Source organism: Mobula hypostoma, chromosome 8 (assembly GCF_963921235.1).
Source record: "Mobula hypostoma chromosome 8, sMobHyp1.1, whole genome shotgun sequence".
In the NCBI taxonomy this organism is placed as follows: domain Eukaryota; kingdom Metazoa; phylum Chordata; class Chondrichthyes; order Myliobatiformes; family Myliobatidae; genus Mobula; species Mobula hypostoma.
In genome coordinates this window covers 103,429,241-103,445,431 of record NC_086104.1, presented here as the reverse complement: position 1 = coordinate 103,445,431, position 16,191 = coordinate 103,429,241, and the positions used below count along the sequence as shown (strand labels likewise).

General features: G+C 45.3%; 1 protein-coding gene across 1 annotated transcript; it reads right to left on the bottom strand.

Moving 5' to 3' along the window:
• Positions 1-771: 771 nt before the first annotated feature.
• Positions 772-9,650, bottom strand: LOC134350806 (histone H2A). The gene has a single exon (XM_063056508.1). The coding sequence runs from the start codon at positions 9,618-9,620 to the stop codon at positions 9,231-9,233; it is 390 nt and encodes a 129-aa protein (XP_062912578.1). The 5' UTR covers positions 9,621-9,650; the 3' UTR covers positions 772-9,230.
• Positions 9,651-16,191: the final 6,541 nt, after the last annotated feature.

The window sequence follows — 16,191 nt, the reverse complement described above, 5'->3', positions numbered from 1 at the left end:
GGGAAACAGTCTTTGGGTGACGGCTTACATAATTTTATCTAGCTCCATTGAGTCACCAATCAGCCACATTCATGGCAGGAAAACCAGCCCTAGAAAATCCAGTCCCTCCTGATAACAAGCCCTCCACTGTGGGCAATATCCTTCTGATTCTTTTCCTGCACCCTCTCAAGTTTAGTCGCAGCTTTCCTGCAGTGTGGTGCCCAGAACTGAGCATAGTCCCTGGGTCTGGCCCAACCCAAATTCTGTATAACTAACATGATGCAGTTCTTGTACCCAATTCTTCGTCTGATGTAGATGATCAGGACACACGGCATCACAATTGTGTCTACCTGTGTTGCCTCTTTAGGATAACTGTGTAACAACACTCGAGGCATCTGCATAAGTACTTCAATGAGCAAGGCCCAGAGGGATATCGAATTAATGAAGAAAAGTGAGATTATTATACCTCAGCATGATGGTGGGCAGAAATGTGATGGGCGAAGGGTCTGTTTCTATGCTGCACAACTCTGACCATGGCATCCACCATTGCAGCGGCTTTTCTTACCTGGACACTCAGATCTGAGCTTGTCTCACTGAACCCCTTGTCTTCTGGGATGAAGCTTGGACCCTCCCACTGTGAACAAGCTGTCAGCCATCTCCCTTAACATTACCCACTGTCATGTACCCTGTGACGGGGATAAAGAACCAGCAGAGATGGAAAACACTTTGGAGTCTCATATTGCTATAAACTACTAATATTTATTAGTAACTACGCAATACAGTAATATAAATGCAGATAAATCAAACAGGTTAGCAATGATTATATATAAAAGTAAGTGTGGAATATATATGTATGAAAAAACCAAGCTTCTTAAGTTTAGGGGTAAAAAGATACAGTTTTACGATGTTGAGTAAAGTTCAGTTCAGTTCGTGGTATTTAGTTGAGTAGCGATGGAGAGAGAGAGAGAGAGGGGGGGGGAGAGAGAGAGGGAGAGAGAGAGAGAGAGGGAGAGAGAGAGAGAGTTGAGTCTTCAGGTGAACTGGTGCCGTCGATCTTCTTGTCATCCTCCGAAATCCTTCACAAGTCACCGACTGTGACTTTAACCAGGGGGACCGGTCTTCTGTGGTGGAGCTATCACCCAGGCGAGGGTAGACACATAGACAACTCCCCACCAGTCAACCCCTTCTTCACCGATGGAATAGCAATTTGGATCGATCCGCCTGATCGATCCTCCAAAACCCACTTTTTCTGTGGGCACAACAATGCTCATTCAGTGTCCAGATCATGTGTTCTGAGGTCTGTATCATCTGACCTCTCATTTATTTCACCAGGCTGAGCACCACCTGTCATTCAAAGAATCCCTCCTTCCTTTGTCTGTGAAGAAGTGCACAAGCAGGCAACCTGTCCTTGGAAGTAACATCAATAACCAGCTGAAAATCATAACATCGAGTGTCCATTAAATAACACAGCCTTCGGTCACCATAGCAACTTACGAGCTGCTCAGTGCTGTCTCCAACTCCAAACTCAGTAGAAATCCAAAGTTACTTCCAACGCCTTAAAGTGATAATCCAACTGTCAATCTTCGTCTCTCTCTCTCTCTTTTCCAAAAGCAACATATCGATGGTAAATAACTCTGTCTCCCTCTCCTTTCCAAACAAACCATCAATGATGAATGCCTCTCTCTGTCTCTCTTCAAACAGTTAATAGGGGCACTCCAGGATCCCCTCACACCACAATGTTTCACCAATTTCCCATGTAAAAGGACTGTTTTTGGTGGATTTGAGATGGGGTATTTTGGTGCTCTTTTGAGGGCTGGAGTCAGTATTTGACCACTGAAACCCTTATCCAATAGAAATCCATCTGTCTGGGTTCTGAATGTTTCAGGTGAGTCTGGCCTGAAGTGCTGTGTTCCAGATTTCCACTGAACTTTCACAGTCAGAGGCTCCTGCAGCAGAGTAACAGAGACTTCAGCCCATCATGTCTATACCGACCACTGGGGATCTGTCTCCACCAACTTATCACTTGGTTTGTCACCTGCTGTGTCTTGTGATTCAAATGATCAATCAGGTGGTCCTTAACTACCTGTCTATACCACATCCTCAGGCAGTGTGTACTACATTGTAACCTCCCTCTGGGTAAAAGAGGAAATTCTTTCTCCGATCCCTCTAAACCTCCTACTCCTCTGCTTAAATCTCTGCTCCTTTGTTGTACACACATCTGACAGGAGTCAGTGTTGTTCTGCACAGTAAAAGACCCTTCAGCTCACCTGATCCATGTCTACCCAAGCTAGTTCCATTTATCTACATTTGGCCCTAATCCCTTTGAACCAGTCCTATCCATGAACCTGACTAATGCTTTTTTTTAAACCCAGTAATTCAACCCACCTCTACCTCTTTCTTTATCCATGTCCTTCTGTGTGGAGCATGTTGTCTCTCATCCTCCCTTTAAATCTTTCCCCACTTACCTTAAATCTATGCCCTCTAGTATTAGACTCTCCTGTGCTTGGAAAAGGCTGAGTCCATTCAGATAATGACCCCCTGTGATTTTATGTCCTCTAAGTTCACCTCCATCCTCCTATGCTCCAGGAGAATAAAGGCCCAGCCTATGCAGTTGCTCCTCATAACACAAATCCTCTATTCCCATAATATTGTGCTGAATCACACCCTTCCCAAAGTGTGACACCAGAAGCGGGGATTTATCCACCGCTAGCCCTGCTAAGACATGCAATACCTCCACCCTTGTAATCTTCATCTGCTGTGGAATTTCACTGCACCAGCTGAAATCACCAAACACATTGCCTTTCTCCTTGGACAATACAGCTGAGAACTATTCACTTCACGCCCTGCACACCTCCTCTTGCCCCATACACAGGTTGTCACTTTGCTCCGCAACAGACCCCACTCACTCCTTAGTTACTCTCTTCATCTTCATACACTTACAGCACTCGTTAATTATCACAGCAACCACCCAAATACACACAAAATGAGCCGTATCAAAACTTTGTTCCAAGGAGTGGAGACAACCTGCAGCATGGCGTAACTGAAGGTTCAAGAGGAGAAACATCTCTTTAAAGGATTCACACAAAAGAGAACTTCATACAAATATGCCTACTAGGTTGACAATGCTCCAACCAAGAAGCAACTAAAGGGTTGTCCTTCCATTCAGTCGAAATACCTCGGAAATGATGCCCAACTGCTCCACAAACATAGAATTTCGGTCGTGCATAAGCCAACGGCAATGTTAAGGAGAGTACTCTGCAGACCAAAAGAATGAACTAAGCCATTAGACAAGTCCTATATGGTCTACAAAATCCAATGCAGGGACTGCAGCAAATATTACGTCTGCCAAACCTGGAGAAAACTATCCACACAGATCCACAAACATCAGCTGGCTGACCAACTCTCCCTAGTCTCTACCCATGAAGGCGAGGGGCACAAATTTGACTGGGCATCAGTAAAAGTCATGGTGCAAGCAAACACATGGCATGCAAGAGAATTCCTGGAAGCATGGTTTTCTGTGAACAATTCCGTAAACAAACCTGTAGACCTTGATCCTATTTATAAGCCAATGCAGGCAAAATTCCAGACCACAATGCACGGAATTTGTTACACAACCAATCAGCAACTAGATTTCCTCCCCATAACCCAAGTGAGTTTCTGAAATGATGACCAATCAGCTAACTGCTAAGAATATAAAGACCAGGCATTCGGATGACACACAATTCACAGCTCACTGACGATGTCTTGTCGCGTGGTGATGAAATGTTTGAAAGTAAATTGCCAAGATCGGAGAACAACTCAACCCATCTCATTAATATGTTTATATTATTAACATTTATTAAGCATTCCCTTAATCTTAGCTGCCACTGACTTTGTGACATGTCTTTGCCCTTTAAATTTAAATTTCTTCTTTTGGCTTTTTCTCCTTGGAGCGGTGGAGGATGAGAGGTGACCTGACAGAGGTGTATAAGATAATGAGAGGCTTTTTCCCAGGGCTGAAATGGCAAACACAAGAGGGCATAGTTTTAAGGTGCTTGGAAGGAGGTACAGAGGAGATGTCAGGGTTAAGTTTTTTTACACAGAGAGTGGTGAGTCCATGGAATGGGCTGTCGGCAACGGTGGTGGAGGCAGATACAGTAGGGTCTTTTAAAGAGATTCCTGGATAGGTACATGAAGCTTAGAAAAATAGAGGGCTATTATGGGTAACCGTAAGTAATTTCTAAAGTAAGTATATGTTTAGCACAGCATTGTGGGCCAAAGGGCCTGTGTTGTGCTGTAGGTTTTCTATGTTTCTAAACTCTCTGCACTTTCTCTATACACCTGAAGGGCCTCCCCAGTCTTCAGTGCTCTTTCTATGACACATCATCATTAACATTATGTTGTGTGTCATATGACATGGGCAATCATGTTCTTCCATCTGTCCCCAGTATGAAGCTATTCATATTCTTTACTCTATCTATGACCATGATTGTTCTTGGCCAACTTTTCCACAGAAGTGGTTTGCTATTGCCTTCTTCTGGGTAGGTGTCTTTACAAGAAGGTGATCCCAGCAATTATTAATACTCCTCAGAGATTGTCTGCTTAGCATCAGTGGTCGCATAACCAAGACTTAGGATATGCACCACCAGCTTCCATGGCTTCACATGACCCTTAAGCAGGTGCTACACCTTTCCCAAAGAGGACCTGCAGACTACCCAAGAGAAAGAGCATCTTACACCTCCTTTGGTACAGACGTATCTCTATCCCACCACACATTCCCTACCACATGCTTCTTATTATTTCAGTGGAACTTCAATACCCCTTCACATTAGGAATCTCTGAATCTGCCATCCTCACTCTTCACCCTCACAGGAATACAGTGACCCTGAAATCTCACTATTTCGCTTTGAAACAACTCCCACTTCCCAAATGTAGATCTACCTATGGGTAACATCTTCTCATCTACACTTGCCAGATCCTGTCTATGATAATCAAACGGTCCTTAATTTCCATACTATTCATTTCTCTATCCCAGAACTGATATGAAACGTCCTGAGTTCTGTGCTGATGAGCCCCAAAGTCCTTGTCCACTAACACTTCATCCAGCTCCCTGCCCTTACCCAGTAGGACTTTTGAGGTACTGGAACAAAAAGCTCTCCTGGACTTGAAGTTGCGAGTGAAAGAGGGACATCATTGCAGGGTGGGAGCTATTTACAATGAGCAAGTCTAATCTTCGGTGAGTTTTATCTGAGCCAATAAAAAGGAGGGATGTGTAAGTGGAAGGGCCAAAGTTGGAGTGGAGGCTTTGCTCAACAAGGTTGGGCAAGCACAGGTTGAGTTCTAAGTAAGTTTGCAGTAAGTTCTTTCTTCTATTTCTTTGTCTATTACTACATAGTTAGTGCACTAAGAATTGGCCCAGAATTAATGGTAGGTTCTTTGTGTGAGATTTGGGAACTCCGGGAGACCTTAAGTCTCCCTGATACCGCATCTGCATGAAGTGCACTGAGCTGCAGCTCCTTAGAGACCGTGTTAAGCTTGATGGCATTCAGCTCACATGGGAGAATGAAGTGATAGATAGGAGCTACAGTGAGGTAGTCACCCCGAAGTTGCAGAAGGCAGGTAGGGAAGGGAAAGGGGATAGACAGCCAGTGCAGACTTCCCCTGTGGCCATTCCTTTCAGCAATAGGTATACACAGATTTGGATACCTTTTTTTTGGGGGGGGGGGAGGTGAGGAATGACCTATCAGAGGAAAGCCACAGCAGTCAGGTCTCTGGCATTAAGTCTGGCTCTGTAGCTCAGAAATGAACGGGGGATGGGGGAGAAGGGTGAGTGTGGTGTCGGAACTGCACAGGGAACTCTGGGTGTTGCCTAAAGAATGAACTGTAATGTGATGTCCCAACTCCTCTCGGTGCCTTTGCTGATGAAGTAAGCATTCCATGCACCTTCATCACTACATTGTCCAGCTGTCTTGTCACGTTCCATGAACTATGTACCTGTATCCAAAGATGGCTCTGTTCATTAACACTCCCCAGGATCCTGTTATTCACTGTGAAAGGCTGGGCCTGCGTAACTTCCCAAAATCCATCACTGTTCACTTGTCTGACACTGTAACAACACTTCCCTGTTTCTCTGCACCAGCCACCCAGCGATAAATGTCAATGTACCATTCACCACTCACTGTACTTGTCTGCTGTTTGTGTGTAACCTGGACACCTCTGTACTTCACTCCTGTACAATTTATCTTCACATAAATAACAGTCTGACTTTTGATTCCTCCTCCCACTGGACACACTATCACACTTTATCACATTAAACTCCATTTTCCTCAATTCTCCCACTCATCCAATCTCTTGATATCCTGTTGGAGAGACCAAATGTCCCATCACAACAAGTCCCCATCACATCCCCTGTTACTGATCCCCCACACACTGTCTCCTACAAGTGACTAATATCGATAGTAAATAATTGACGGCCCAGAACTGATCCCAGAGACACTCCACAAATTACATCCTTCTAACCTGAAGTAGAGCTGTTTATTCTGCCTCTATGTGATAACCAGTCTTCACTCCTTTTTAGCTCATTTCTCCCAGTCTTGAGAGTTCTGGTCTTTTGCACCAGTCCTTTATGTGGCACCTTGTCAAATGCCTTCTGAAAATCCAAGCAGATTCCCTTCTAACATCTAGTAGAACTCTGGCAAGTTGGTCAAACATGAGTTGCCTTTCACCAAACCAGCTGACATGGTGTCAAACCAAGTTGCAGGGGGACATGGTGGTGAAGAAATCTTTTGGCACACTGGCCTTCATCTGAGTGGACAGATTGACATGTTGTATTCAGTTGCACGAGATGTTGTAGAGGCCACAACAAAATATCATTTCGAGTTTTGGTTGCAGGAAAGCTGCCATTAACCTGGGAGTAATACAGAGGTGATTCACAAGGGTGTTGCTGGGACATTTATGACTGAGTTATGAAGAGAGATTGAGCAGATTTGGACTGTTTTCCTTGGAATGTCAGAGAATGAGAGGGAAAATTATAGACAGGTATAAAATAATGAGGGTCATAGATAGGATGTGTGTGGATATTTTAACAGGGATGAGGAACAGGATGAAGGTGGCACAAGACGGCGGTGGGAGGTTGTTAGTTAAGCTCTACCAGAGATTAGGCCACTGACACAAGCTCGCCAGGGTCCTCTATCCTGGGCCATCTTTCAATATTCCTCAGGCGTAATGCATCTTCTTGGTAGATCCATCCTCTCCCAGGGATGAGGTCCTGGAGCTTCTGTAACTCTGGCGTTTTACAAAATTGGGTTAGAGAAGGAATAAATGGGGCCTTTTCTGGTTGGCTGCCCCAGACGAGTGATGTTCCACAGGGTGTCAGTGTTCGGACTGCTTCTTTCCAAGTTGTACGTCAATGATTTGATGGAAGTGATGGCTTTGTGGTCAGGTTTGTGGATGATACCGAACTACGCGGAGTTACAGGAAGTGTTGAGGAGGCGGGGTGGCTGCAGAAGGACTCAGGCAGATTGGGAGAATGTCAAAAAAGTGGCAGATGGAAAATAGTGGAGGGAAGTGTATAGTCATGCACTCTGATAGAAGGAATAAAGGCTTCCGTGATTTTCTAAACAGAATATTCAAAATATTCTAACCCTAACCACCTCCCTCACCCCACTGCTAGCCAGCTCCAAACTGAAGGAAAAGGAGCCAAACGCAGCGCAACGACCCTGTTATAGACATCTCTCTTACAACCAGAGGGAATTGGGCGGTTCTTCATCAACCCTTTAAAAGCAGGTCCCAAAGTCCGCTTCTATACTCCCATCTCGGTACTTGATACCATGGGAAACAGACTCTGACGATCTGTCCATTCTTTGCCCCTGTCCGCCGAAGGTACCAATCAAAACAGAAAAAAAAAGAGTAACCAGAACCCAGGAACATATGTAACATGAACCTCAAAACCCCCAAAATAAGTCCACAGCCTGGCTGATCAATCCTGGCAACATGGATACCAGCACTCCTGGACTTCTCTCCAGCAGCAGCCAGCGAAAGGGAGAGGAAGTCCGGTCAAACACAGGCAAACGGCGCCGAACACCTGCCTGTTCTCTGCTCTTACCCTCGGCGGCTTCAACCTTGCTTGATGACTCAATCGGAGAGAAGCAATGGCGTGGATCGTGGGCTCCAGACTCGCTCTCCCTCCCCTTTGTACAGACACAGAGACTTTAACCTTTACTGCATCAGCTTGGTTTTATAGTTGTGTGACAGGTTTTTGCCGTTGCTGATGCGTTTAATTGACTGGAAAGCGGTCGATTACCTGCAGTCAAGTGTATTGTAACCGTTCAAATCCCATTCTGAATCAAATTGAGATTCAGAATAGGTTCACGATCCTTTCACATCACCCCGACCGCAGTTTCCGAACTGTCTATAATGTTTTAAATAATAAAAAAAACCTGTCATGTTCTATGAATAAGCATTTTTACGGGTTGGTAATTTAATCGGAGTATCTCATATCGGTAAACTAACTTTCGGGAACTCCGCGGGTCATAATTATTTCTGTTTTTCAACAAAATATTTCCACGATTTGTCCTCTTTTGCACATTGGCCGTTTGTCAGTTTTTGTTGTGTAGTTTTTCCATGGATTCCATTGCGTTTTTTTTTTACTTTGTGGGTGCCGGCAAGAAGACGAAATTCAAGGTTGTATATGGTATACAGATCTTGATAATAAATGTACTTTGAACACTAAACTTAATTCGCACCGTTTATATTATATGGATCAGGGTCATGTGACGGCTCCTATTCACAAGCATCTGTAACTAATTTCATAGAACAGTATAAAAGTATTTTCCTCTCGGACTTTAGACATTTTACGATTTTGGTTGCATGGCGGTTGGTTTTGGCACATTGCCTGTTGCCGCCTGTTCATGGGTGAATGAGGCTTTTTCACTCACCAATGGGTATGGGCGACTTACCGCCAATCAAGCGCCGCTCTGCGTTCACCCAGGAAGTAGAGACAACAGCGGGGGGAGAAAATCATCTTCTATAAAATGAAGCGATCCGGGAATGGGAGGGAATCCGGGTAGCGCTCTATGCACAAAAAAATGCAGATTTTTTTGGGGGGGGTGGGGGAGAGAAGCGATCTAGACCAAGAGTTTAAGCTGCTTGTCTACGACACACTTCGAACGGAAATCCCCCGACCTCACCCCAGTCGGTGCTCAGCCCTTCCACAGACAATCTGAGTGGCTCTGAAAAGAGCCTTTGGGTTTTTTAATTGTCGCTTTATCTCTTTACTTGGCCTTGGGGTTGGTGGACCCGCCCGTTTTCTTGGGCAACAACACAGCCTGGATATTGGGCAGCACCCCGCCCTGAGCGATGGTCACCCCTCCCAGCAGCTTGTTGAGCTCCTCGTCGTTGCGGACGGCCAGCTGCAGGTGTCTGGGGATGATGCGGGTCTTCTTGTTGTCCCGGGCCGCGTTACCGGCCAACTCGAGGATTTCAGCCGTCAGATACTCGAGCACAGCAGCCATATAGACCGGGGCTCCGGCACCCACCCGCTCAGCATAGTTACCCTTTCTCAGGAGCCTGTGAACACGGCCCACCGGGAACTGCAGTCCGGCCCGGGACGAGCGAGACTTGGGCTTGCTCTTGGCCTTTCCGGTTTTCCCTCGTCCACTCATTTCAGCAAACTCCTTCGCAGAGAATGAGGAAATGTTTCCGCATTCACCAATTTTATAGCTTCTGGAGGATTGCGGAAGGACACTTACGATTGGTAGTGAAATGCTTTCTCTGATTGGTGATGTGGAATCACCCAATTAGCGAGCTGTCCAATTCTCCAATGATAAGATGGCAGCAAAAGAAGCGCGAAAAATAATTGTCACTCCCCAAATGGACTTGAAATTTGAACAAGCTTCAAAGTATATTTATTATCAAATTATGTATACTACATATAATCTTGAGATCCATCTCCTTAGAAGCAGTCACAAAACAAAGAAACCCGACAGAACTCATTAGAGAAGACTGTCAAACACCCAACGTGCAAAAGATGAACAACTCATGAAAACAATAAAAATATAAACAAATAATACAGAGAACTAAAGTTCATGGAAGTGAGTTCACAGCCATGAAGCTGGTCATAGCTGGCCCAGGAGCCTGTTAGTTACAGGTCGCAGCCTCAGTTCAGCACAGATTTGAGTAAACCGCACCGAGCAGAAAGCTAAAAACTTCCCTCACCTCTGGCTGTGACACCCTGACCTTTACTATCCGGCCTGGAGTTTAAATCGACGAAACATGGGCTCATTCCTGGCTCTCAGATCCAGGCCCTGCTGCTTTGATACTCTTGAGTGCTGACTCAGCCTCCTCAGTTTGGCACCAAAGAAAAAATAAAATTAAACAACAGACCAAAAGAAAGCAATTAGAAACCTCTCTGTGAATGTGGACTCCCTGCATGGTCAGTCACTTAATCCTGGTTACTGTCCACAGAGAATGTGAATTAATTCTACCATAGCTGCCTCTGGGAATGTGTCCCTGTTTGTGAAAACACATCACATCATGGAAGGGTCACTTCACAGTCTGTGGTGGAAACACAGAAACAGCGATACGACAGTTAAGTTATTCTGATGTAGATTCAGGGCACCTAGAAAACAGTATAATGGAGTAAACAAGAGGCCTTCACTAGAACATGAAGAACAGAATACAAAAATTCTGTTCAATGTCTTCCTCTGTCAATGGAGAGTTCAGTGGGACAAGTGTTTGAAGATGAAGACAAACTAACAGGGCAGGACAAGGGGAAGCTCCGTGTCAGTTCAGTGTGCAGGATCACAGGAATGTCACCAGGCAGGGGGACAGCTAATTGTCATCAACATGATCCTGATGAATATTATCCCCTGAAAGAGAAATATTGAGGCAGATATAGAAAAGTATAGTCAAAATATTAAGATAACTCTTCCATGGAAACTGTGTGTGACGTTTAATAGAGCCATTGGGTTTTCAGTTTGTTTTGTCAGGATCCTGTGGAAATACACTTTGAGTTGGTGTACTCGGTCACCAACATTGTTCCTTCTGACATGACGAGACTGGACAGCTTCCCAAGCAGCGATAGCCACATGGCAGTCTGGATCTCCGGGGAGCTGCTGGTTGACTGTCTCTTGTAATGGGCCAGGCAGGAAGCCTCACCTGTGATGCACTCACAAATATCATTCATGATGAGTTTGTGATGCTCATGGCCTTGGAGGAGATGCAGGTTTTTCTCCAGAGTCTCCACATCCTTCCTATAATGGTGTGACCAAAACTGAATCTAGTACTCTCGATGATGTCTAACCAGAGTTTTATAAAGTTGCAATATAACTTCCTGACCTTTGAACTCAGTGCCTCGACTAATAAAGGTAAGCCTGCCAATTGCCTTCTTAACCACCTTATTGACCTGTGTAGCCACATTCATGGAGGAACTTGGAGCACAAGATCCATCTGCTCATCAACACTATTGAGGGTATTGCCTTCAACAGTGTACTTTCTATTTACATTTGACCTATCAAGGTGTTACACTTCACATTTGACCAGATAAAAATCCATCTGCCATTTTTCTGCCCACATCTGCAACTGACCTATATCCCACTGTATTCTTTGCCAGTTTTCTACACTGTCCACAACACCACTAATCTTTGCATCATCTACAAACTTACAAACCCACCCATTTACATTTTCATCAAGGTTATTTATACACATCACAGACAGTAGATCCCAGTCCGGATCGCTGTGGATCACCAGTAATGAGAGATCTCCAGCTGGCGTAAATCCCTTCAATCTCTACCATCCGTCTTCTACGGACAAGCCAGTTATGAATCCAAATTGCCTATTTACCATGAAACCTATGCAAATTAAACTTCTGGATGAGGAACTTTGTCAAATGCCTTTCTGAAATCCATGTAGACAACAGATCTACTGTACCTTCATCAAACACCTTCATCACCTCATCAAAACTCTCAATCAAGTTAGTAAGACACTACTTGCCCCCCACAAAGCCATGATTTTCCAAACGCTCATGAATCCTATTCTGAAGAATTCTCTCCAGTATCTTCCCTACCACTGAGACCAGACTCACTGGTCTCTAGTTTCCAGGATTATACCTGGTTCCCTTTTTGAATGATGGAATAATATTACCCACTTGCCAGTCCTTCAGGACCTCACCTGTGGCTAGAGAGGACACAAAGACATTGATCAAGGCCTTAGTAATCTCTCCTCTTGCCTCTCTCAAAAACCTGGGGTATATTCCATCAGGCCATGGGGACTTACTCATCTTAATGCTCTTTAAGAGACTCACAGTGCCTTCTGCTTTACCATAAAGTGCCCTGGTATGTAAATACACTTGGCATTGATCTCTCTATCCTCTATGTCCTTCTGCTTGGTAAATACTGATATAAAGTGCTCATTAAGGGTTTCAACCAAATCCTTCACAGCCAAGCAAATGTATCCCTTTATCCTTGAACGGTCCTACTCCCTCCCTAGCTGTCATGTTGTTCCTGATGTATGTATAGAATGCCTTGGGATTCTCTTTAATCCTACTTGCCAAGGATTATTCATGGCCCCTTCTGGCCTTCCTAATTCCCTTCTCGAGTTTTTTTTCCTGGCTTCTTTATAATCCTCAAGGGTAAATACTTTACTCATTTTTAGAGATACAGCTTGGAGTAAGCCCTTCCAGCCCTTTAAGCTGCACTGCCAGGAACCCACTGATTCAGTTCTAGCTTAATCATGGGACAATTTACCATGATCAATTAACCTACTAACCGGTACATCTTTGGACTGTGGGGGCGGAGGGGGGGGTAGGGGAGGGAGGGAACTGGAGCACCTACAGGCAACCCATGCATTCCAAGGGGAATGTCCTCCCCTTGGAACACCCCCTCCTCCATCACCAAACTGTTCTGAAACTTCTGCTCAGAATTGTCAAATTTATATGGATATTGGCCAATTGGAATCTGTACAGCTTCTAATCCCTTATTTGCAAACACAGAATACTAATCATGATAAATTCTTACAGGTCATAATAATCAACAAAAGTACATGCTATTTACTTAAAAAAATTTAGTCTGATCAAAAGTCACTAATTACACTGGACAGCAAAGATTTTGCTTCCTGAATACTTTGAGGAGTATCTTATGGATTTTGGAGAATCCCAGAGATGGTTAATTGGGTACACACATCGCAGAGATGCAGGAGTAGTGTGTGGTGATGAATGGGATATCTCATATTCAGGAAGGGTAAGGGGCATCATGAAGTCAGAGGGTGAAAGGTGTGTTAAATAGATAGGTTGGTGTATTGGACAAGGAGGTGGGAGTGAGGCCTCACAGAGATGGGTGTGGGAAGTGGGGGAAAGGGAATTCTAGAGTTGGGATTGAGGGTGAGAAGAGGAGGAAGGGAAATTCTAGAGTTGGGATTGAGGGTGAGAAGAGGAGGAAGGGGGTATTCCATTATCATTAGGGAAGGAGATGAAGGAACCCCGAACAGAGGATGGATGTCAAGGGTGTCGCGGAGATGAGTGTGGGGATGTGGGGAATGGGATAGGGCGCAGGGAAGTGTTCCAGAGACGAGGAAGAAGTTGTCCTAGAGACCAGATGGGTGAGGGAGGATATGGGGCTTCCAGAAACAGAGTAGGGCTAGAGGAGGGGAGAAAGGTTGCATCCCAGAGACTGTGACACAGTGATGGGGTGAGAGAGAGAGGTGCAAAAGGGACCCAGATACTGGGGGAGGAGGGAGACTCAGAAACGGGGTAGGTGGATGGAGGAGATTCTGAGACCAGGGGGAGGAGATGACCCACAGATGGGGAATGGAGAATAGGAGAACTGGTAACGTGTGAGTGCGGAAGGATGAATCCCAGAAATGCGACGGGTGGTGGAAGGAGTGACCCAGAGACAGGGGAGAGAGGAAACGGGCCAACACAGGAGGGGCAGACAGTGGGTGGAATGTTGTGATCCTAACGTGTGGGTGGGGGTCCCAGAAACGATGGGGGTGGCTGGAAGAAGACAACCCAGAGACAGGGGTTGGGGTGGGGGCGAGGGGAGGAGGGGGGGGGAACAGGATGACCGTTGAAAGGAAAACTGATGGAAAGGAAAAGATGGAGAGTCCATAATGCATATCTAACTTCATTTTTACGAAATGCAAGTCATACACGTATCACATGGTGGTGTGATAACATATGCCATTCCTGTACTTCATACATGAATTATTTAAACAAACAAAGAATGCTTATCAAACAATATACACACAAGATTACTCAAATATTATTGAGATATTAAATACACAAATAGCTTTCCCCCTCCCATCTCTCAGTTGCTCTGACACCCCTCACCCTTCCTCCTGTGGTACACTGCTTTCTCCCTTCCACTTTTCTCTTTGGGGTGCCATCCCCTCCTCAAGTCCCCGGGACACCCATCCATATCTCCTCTTCCCTGCCTCTGGTGTACCCTCTGTGCACCCAGCCCCCATCATTATGTGCCATATTTTTTGATATGGACGATCATGGTCTTCCATCTGTTTTTGATCTGAGAAGTTCTAATTAGCTCTTCAAAATTTTGCTTGACCATCCCTTGATGTAACTCTTGAATGCCATGCATTATTGACCTCTACTTTTTCCAGTACATGTCATTAGTACATGTCCCCAGAAATCCCAGCTGCCACTTTCTGATTGATGATATCTGCTCTCTTCTTATTCCAGCTTTTCACAACACTTCCTCATCTGTCATTTTGTCTGACTCCCCTCTTAATCTGGTCAAAACCACATGCCTCATGTTCAACTCTCATTCCTGTTCTTTGTTCCCAATACAAATTTCTGATGATTTGATATATTTCCCATCAATGCCCAAGTGCGGAAGGATTTTTATAAGCTCTTCATGGCTCACCTTATCAAAAGCTTTGATGTAATTGATGAAAGATAGGTAGAAGTCTTTCTGGACCTTGATAGAAACATGGAGATCAAGAAAAGCGAGGGAGGTGTCAGAAATGCACCAGGTAAATTTGAGGGCAGGGTGGAAGTTAGAGGCAAAGTTGATGAAGTTGACAAGCTCCATGTGGGTGCAGAAAGCAGCACAAATGCAGTCATTGATGTAGCATAGGGAAAGTTGAGGAGTGTAGGCATGGAGCATAGACCATTTCACATCGCTGACAAAAAGGCAGGCATAGCTGGGACACATACAAGTGCCCATAGCTACACCTTTTGTTTGAAGGATATGGGAGCAGCTGAAGGAGAAATTATTGAAAGTGAGGACAAGTTCCGACAGATGGAGGAGAGTGGTGGTGGAAGGGAACTGGTGGGTCTGTTGTCCAGAAAGAAATGGGGTGCTTTGAGAACTTCCTGGTGGGGTTGGAGGTGTATAGGGACTGGACATCCATGGTGAAAATAAGATGATTGCAGCCAGAGAACTTAAAATCATTGAAAAGATCAAGTGTGTGTGAAGGGTCAGGAGTATAGGTAGGAAGGGACTGAACTGGCAGTGTGGGAGTGGGGGGGGGGGGGGGGATAAAACTGAGCCAGGGTTTGCAGATACAAGTTTGGTGGGTCAGGAACAAGCAGAATCTAGGTCTACCTGGACAGGCATGTTTGTGCATCTTAGGTGGGAGATAGAAACAGGAGATTTGGGGTGCGGGAACTACGAGGATGGTGGCAATGGTTGGGAGATCCCCAGAGTTAATAAGGTTGGTGATGGTGTGGGAGATAATGGCCTGTTGCTCCTTAGTGGTGTCCTAACCAAGGGGTAAGAGGAGGTGTCTGACAGTAGTCTCCCAAATCAGCAAAGTAGAGGTCAATCCATCAGACTACGACAGCACTCACCTTATCTGGGGGTTTGATGGTGAGGTTAGGATTGGTGGGGAGGAAGTGAGAGCTGGCGTTCAGAAGCACTAAGGTTGGAATAGGAAAGGCTAGATGGTTAATGTCCTGTTGGCAATTGGCAATGAAAAGATCCAGAGCAGGCAGAAGACCAGAGCAGTGAGTCCAGGAAGAGGAGGATGGTTAAAGATGGAGGAAGGGGTCACTGGAGCGGGTTGGAGAGTTATCACCAAAGAAGTCGGCACGGAGATGGAGATGGCGGAAGAAGAAGTCAGAGTCACAGAGGGCGCAAAGCTCACTGGTGTGGGTGCAGGGGGACAAAGGTGAGCCCCTTACTGAGAACAGAACATTCTGCCTCAGAGAGGGGAACATCAGAGGGGATTGCAAAGATCTGGCACAGATGAGAGCTGGGATCGGAGGGGGAAGGGGGTTGA

Bases quoted from the DNA above. Each gene is read 5' to 3' on its own strand.
- LOC134350806 (XM_063056508.1), bottom strand. From the start codon at position 9,620: ATGAGTGGACGAGGGAAAACCGGAAAGGCCAAGAGCAAGCCCAAGTCT.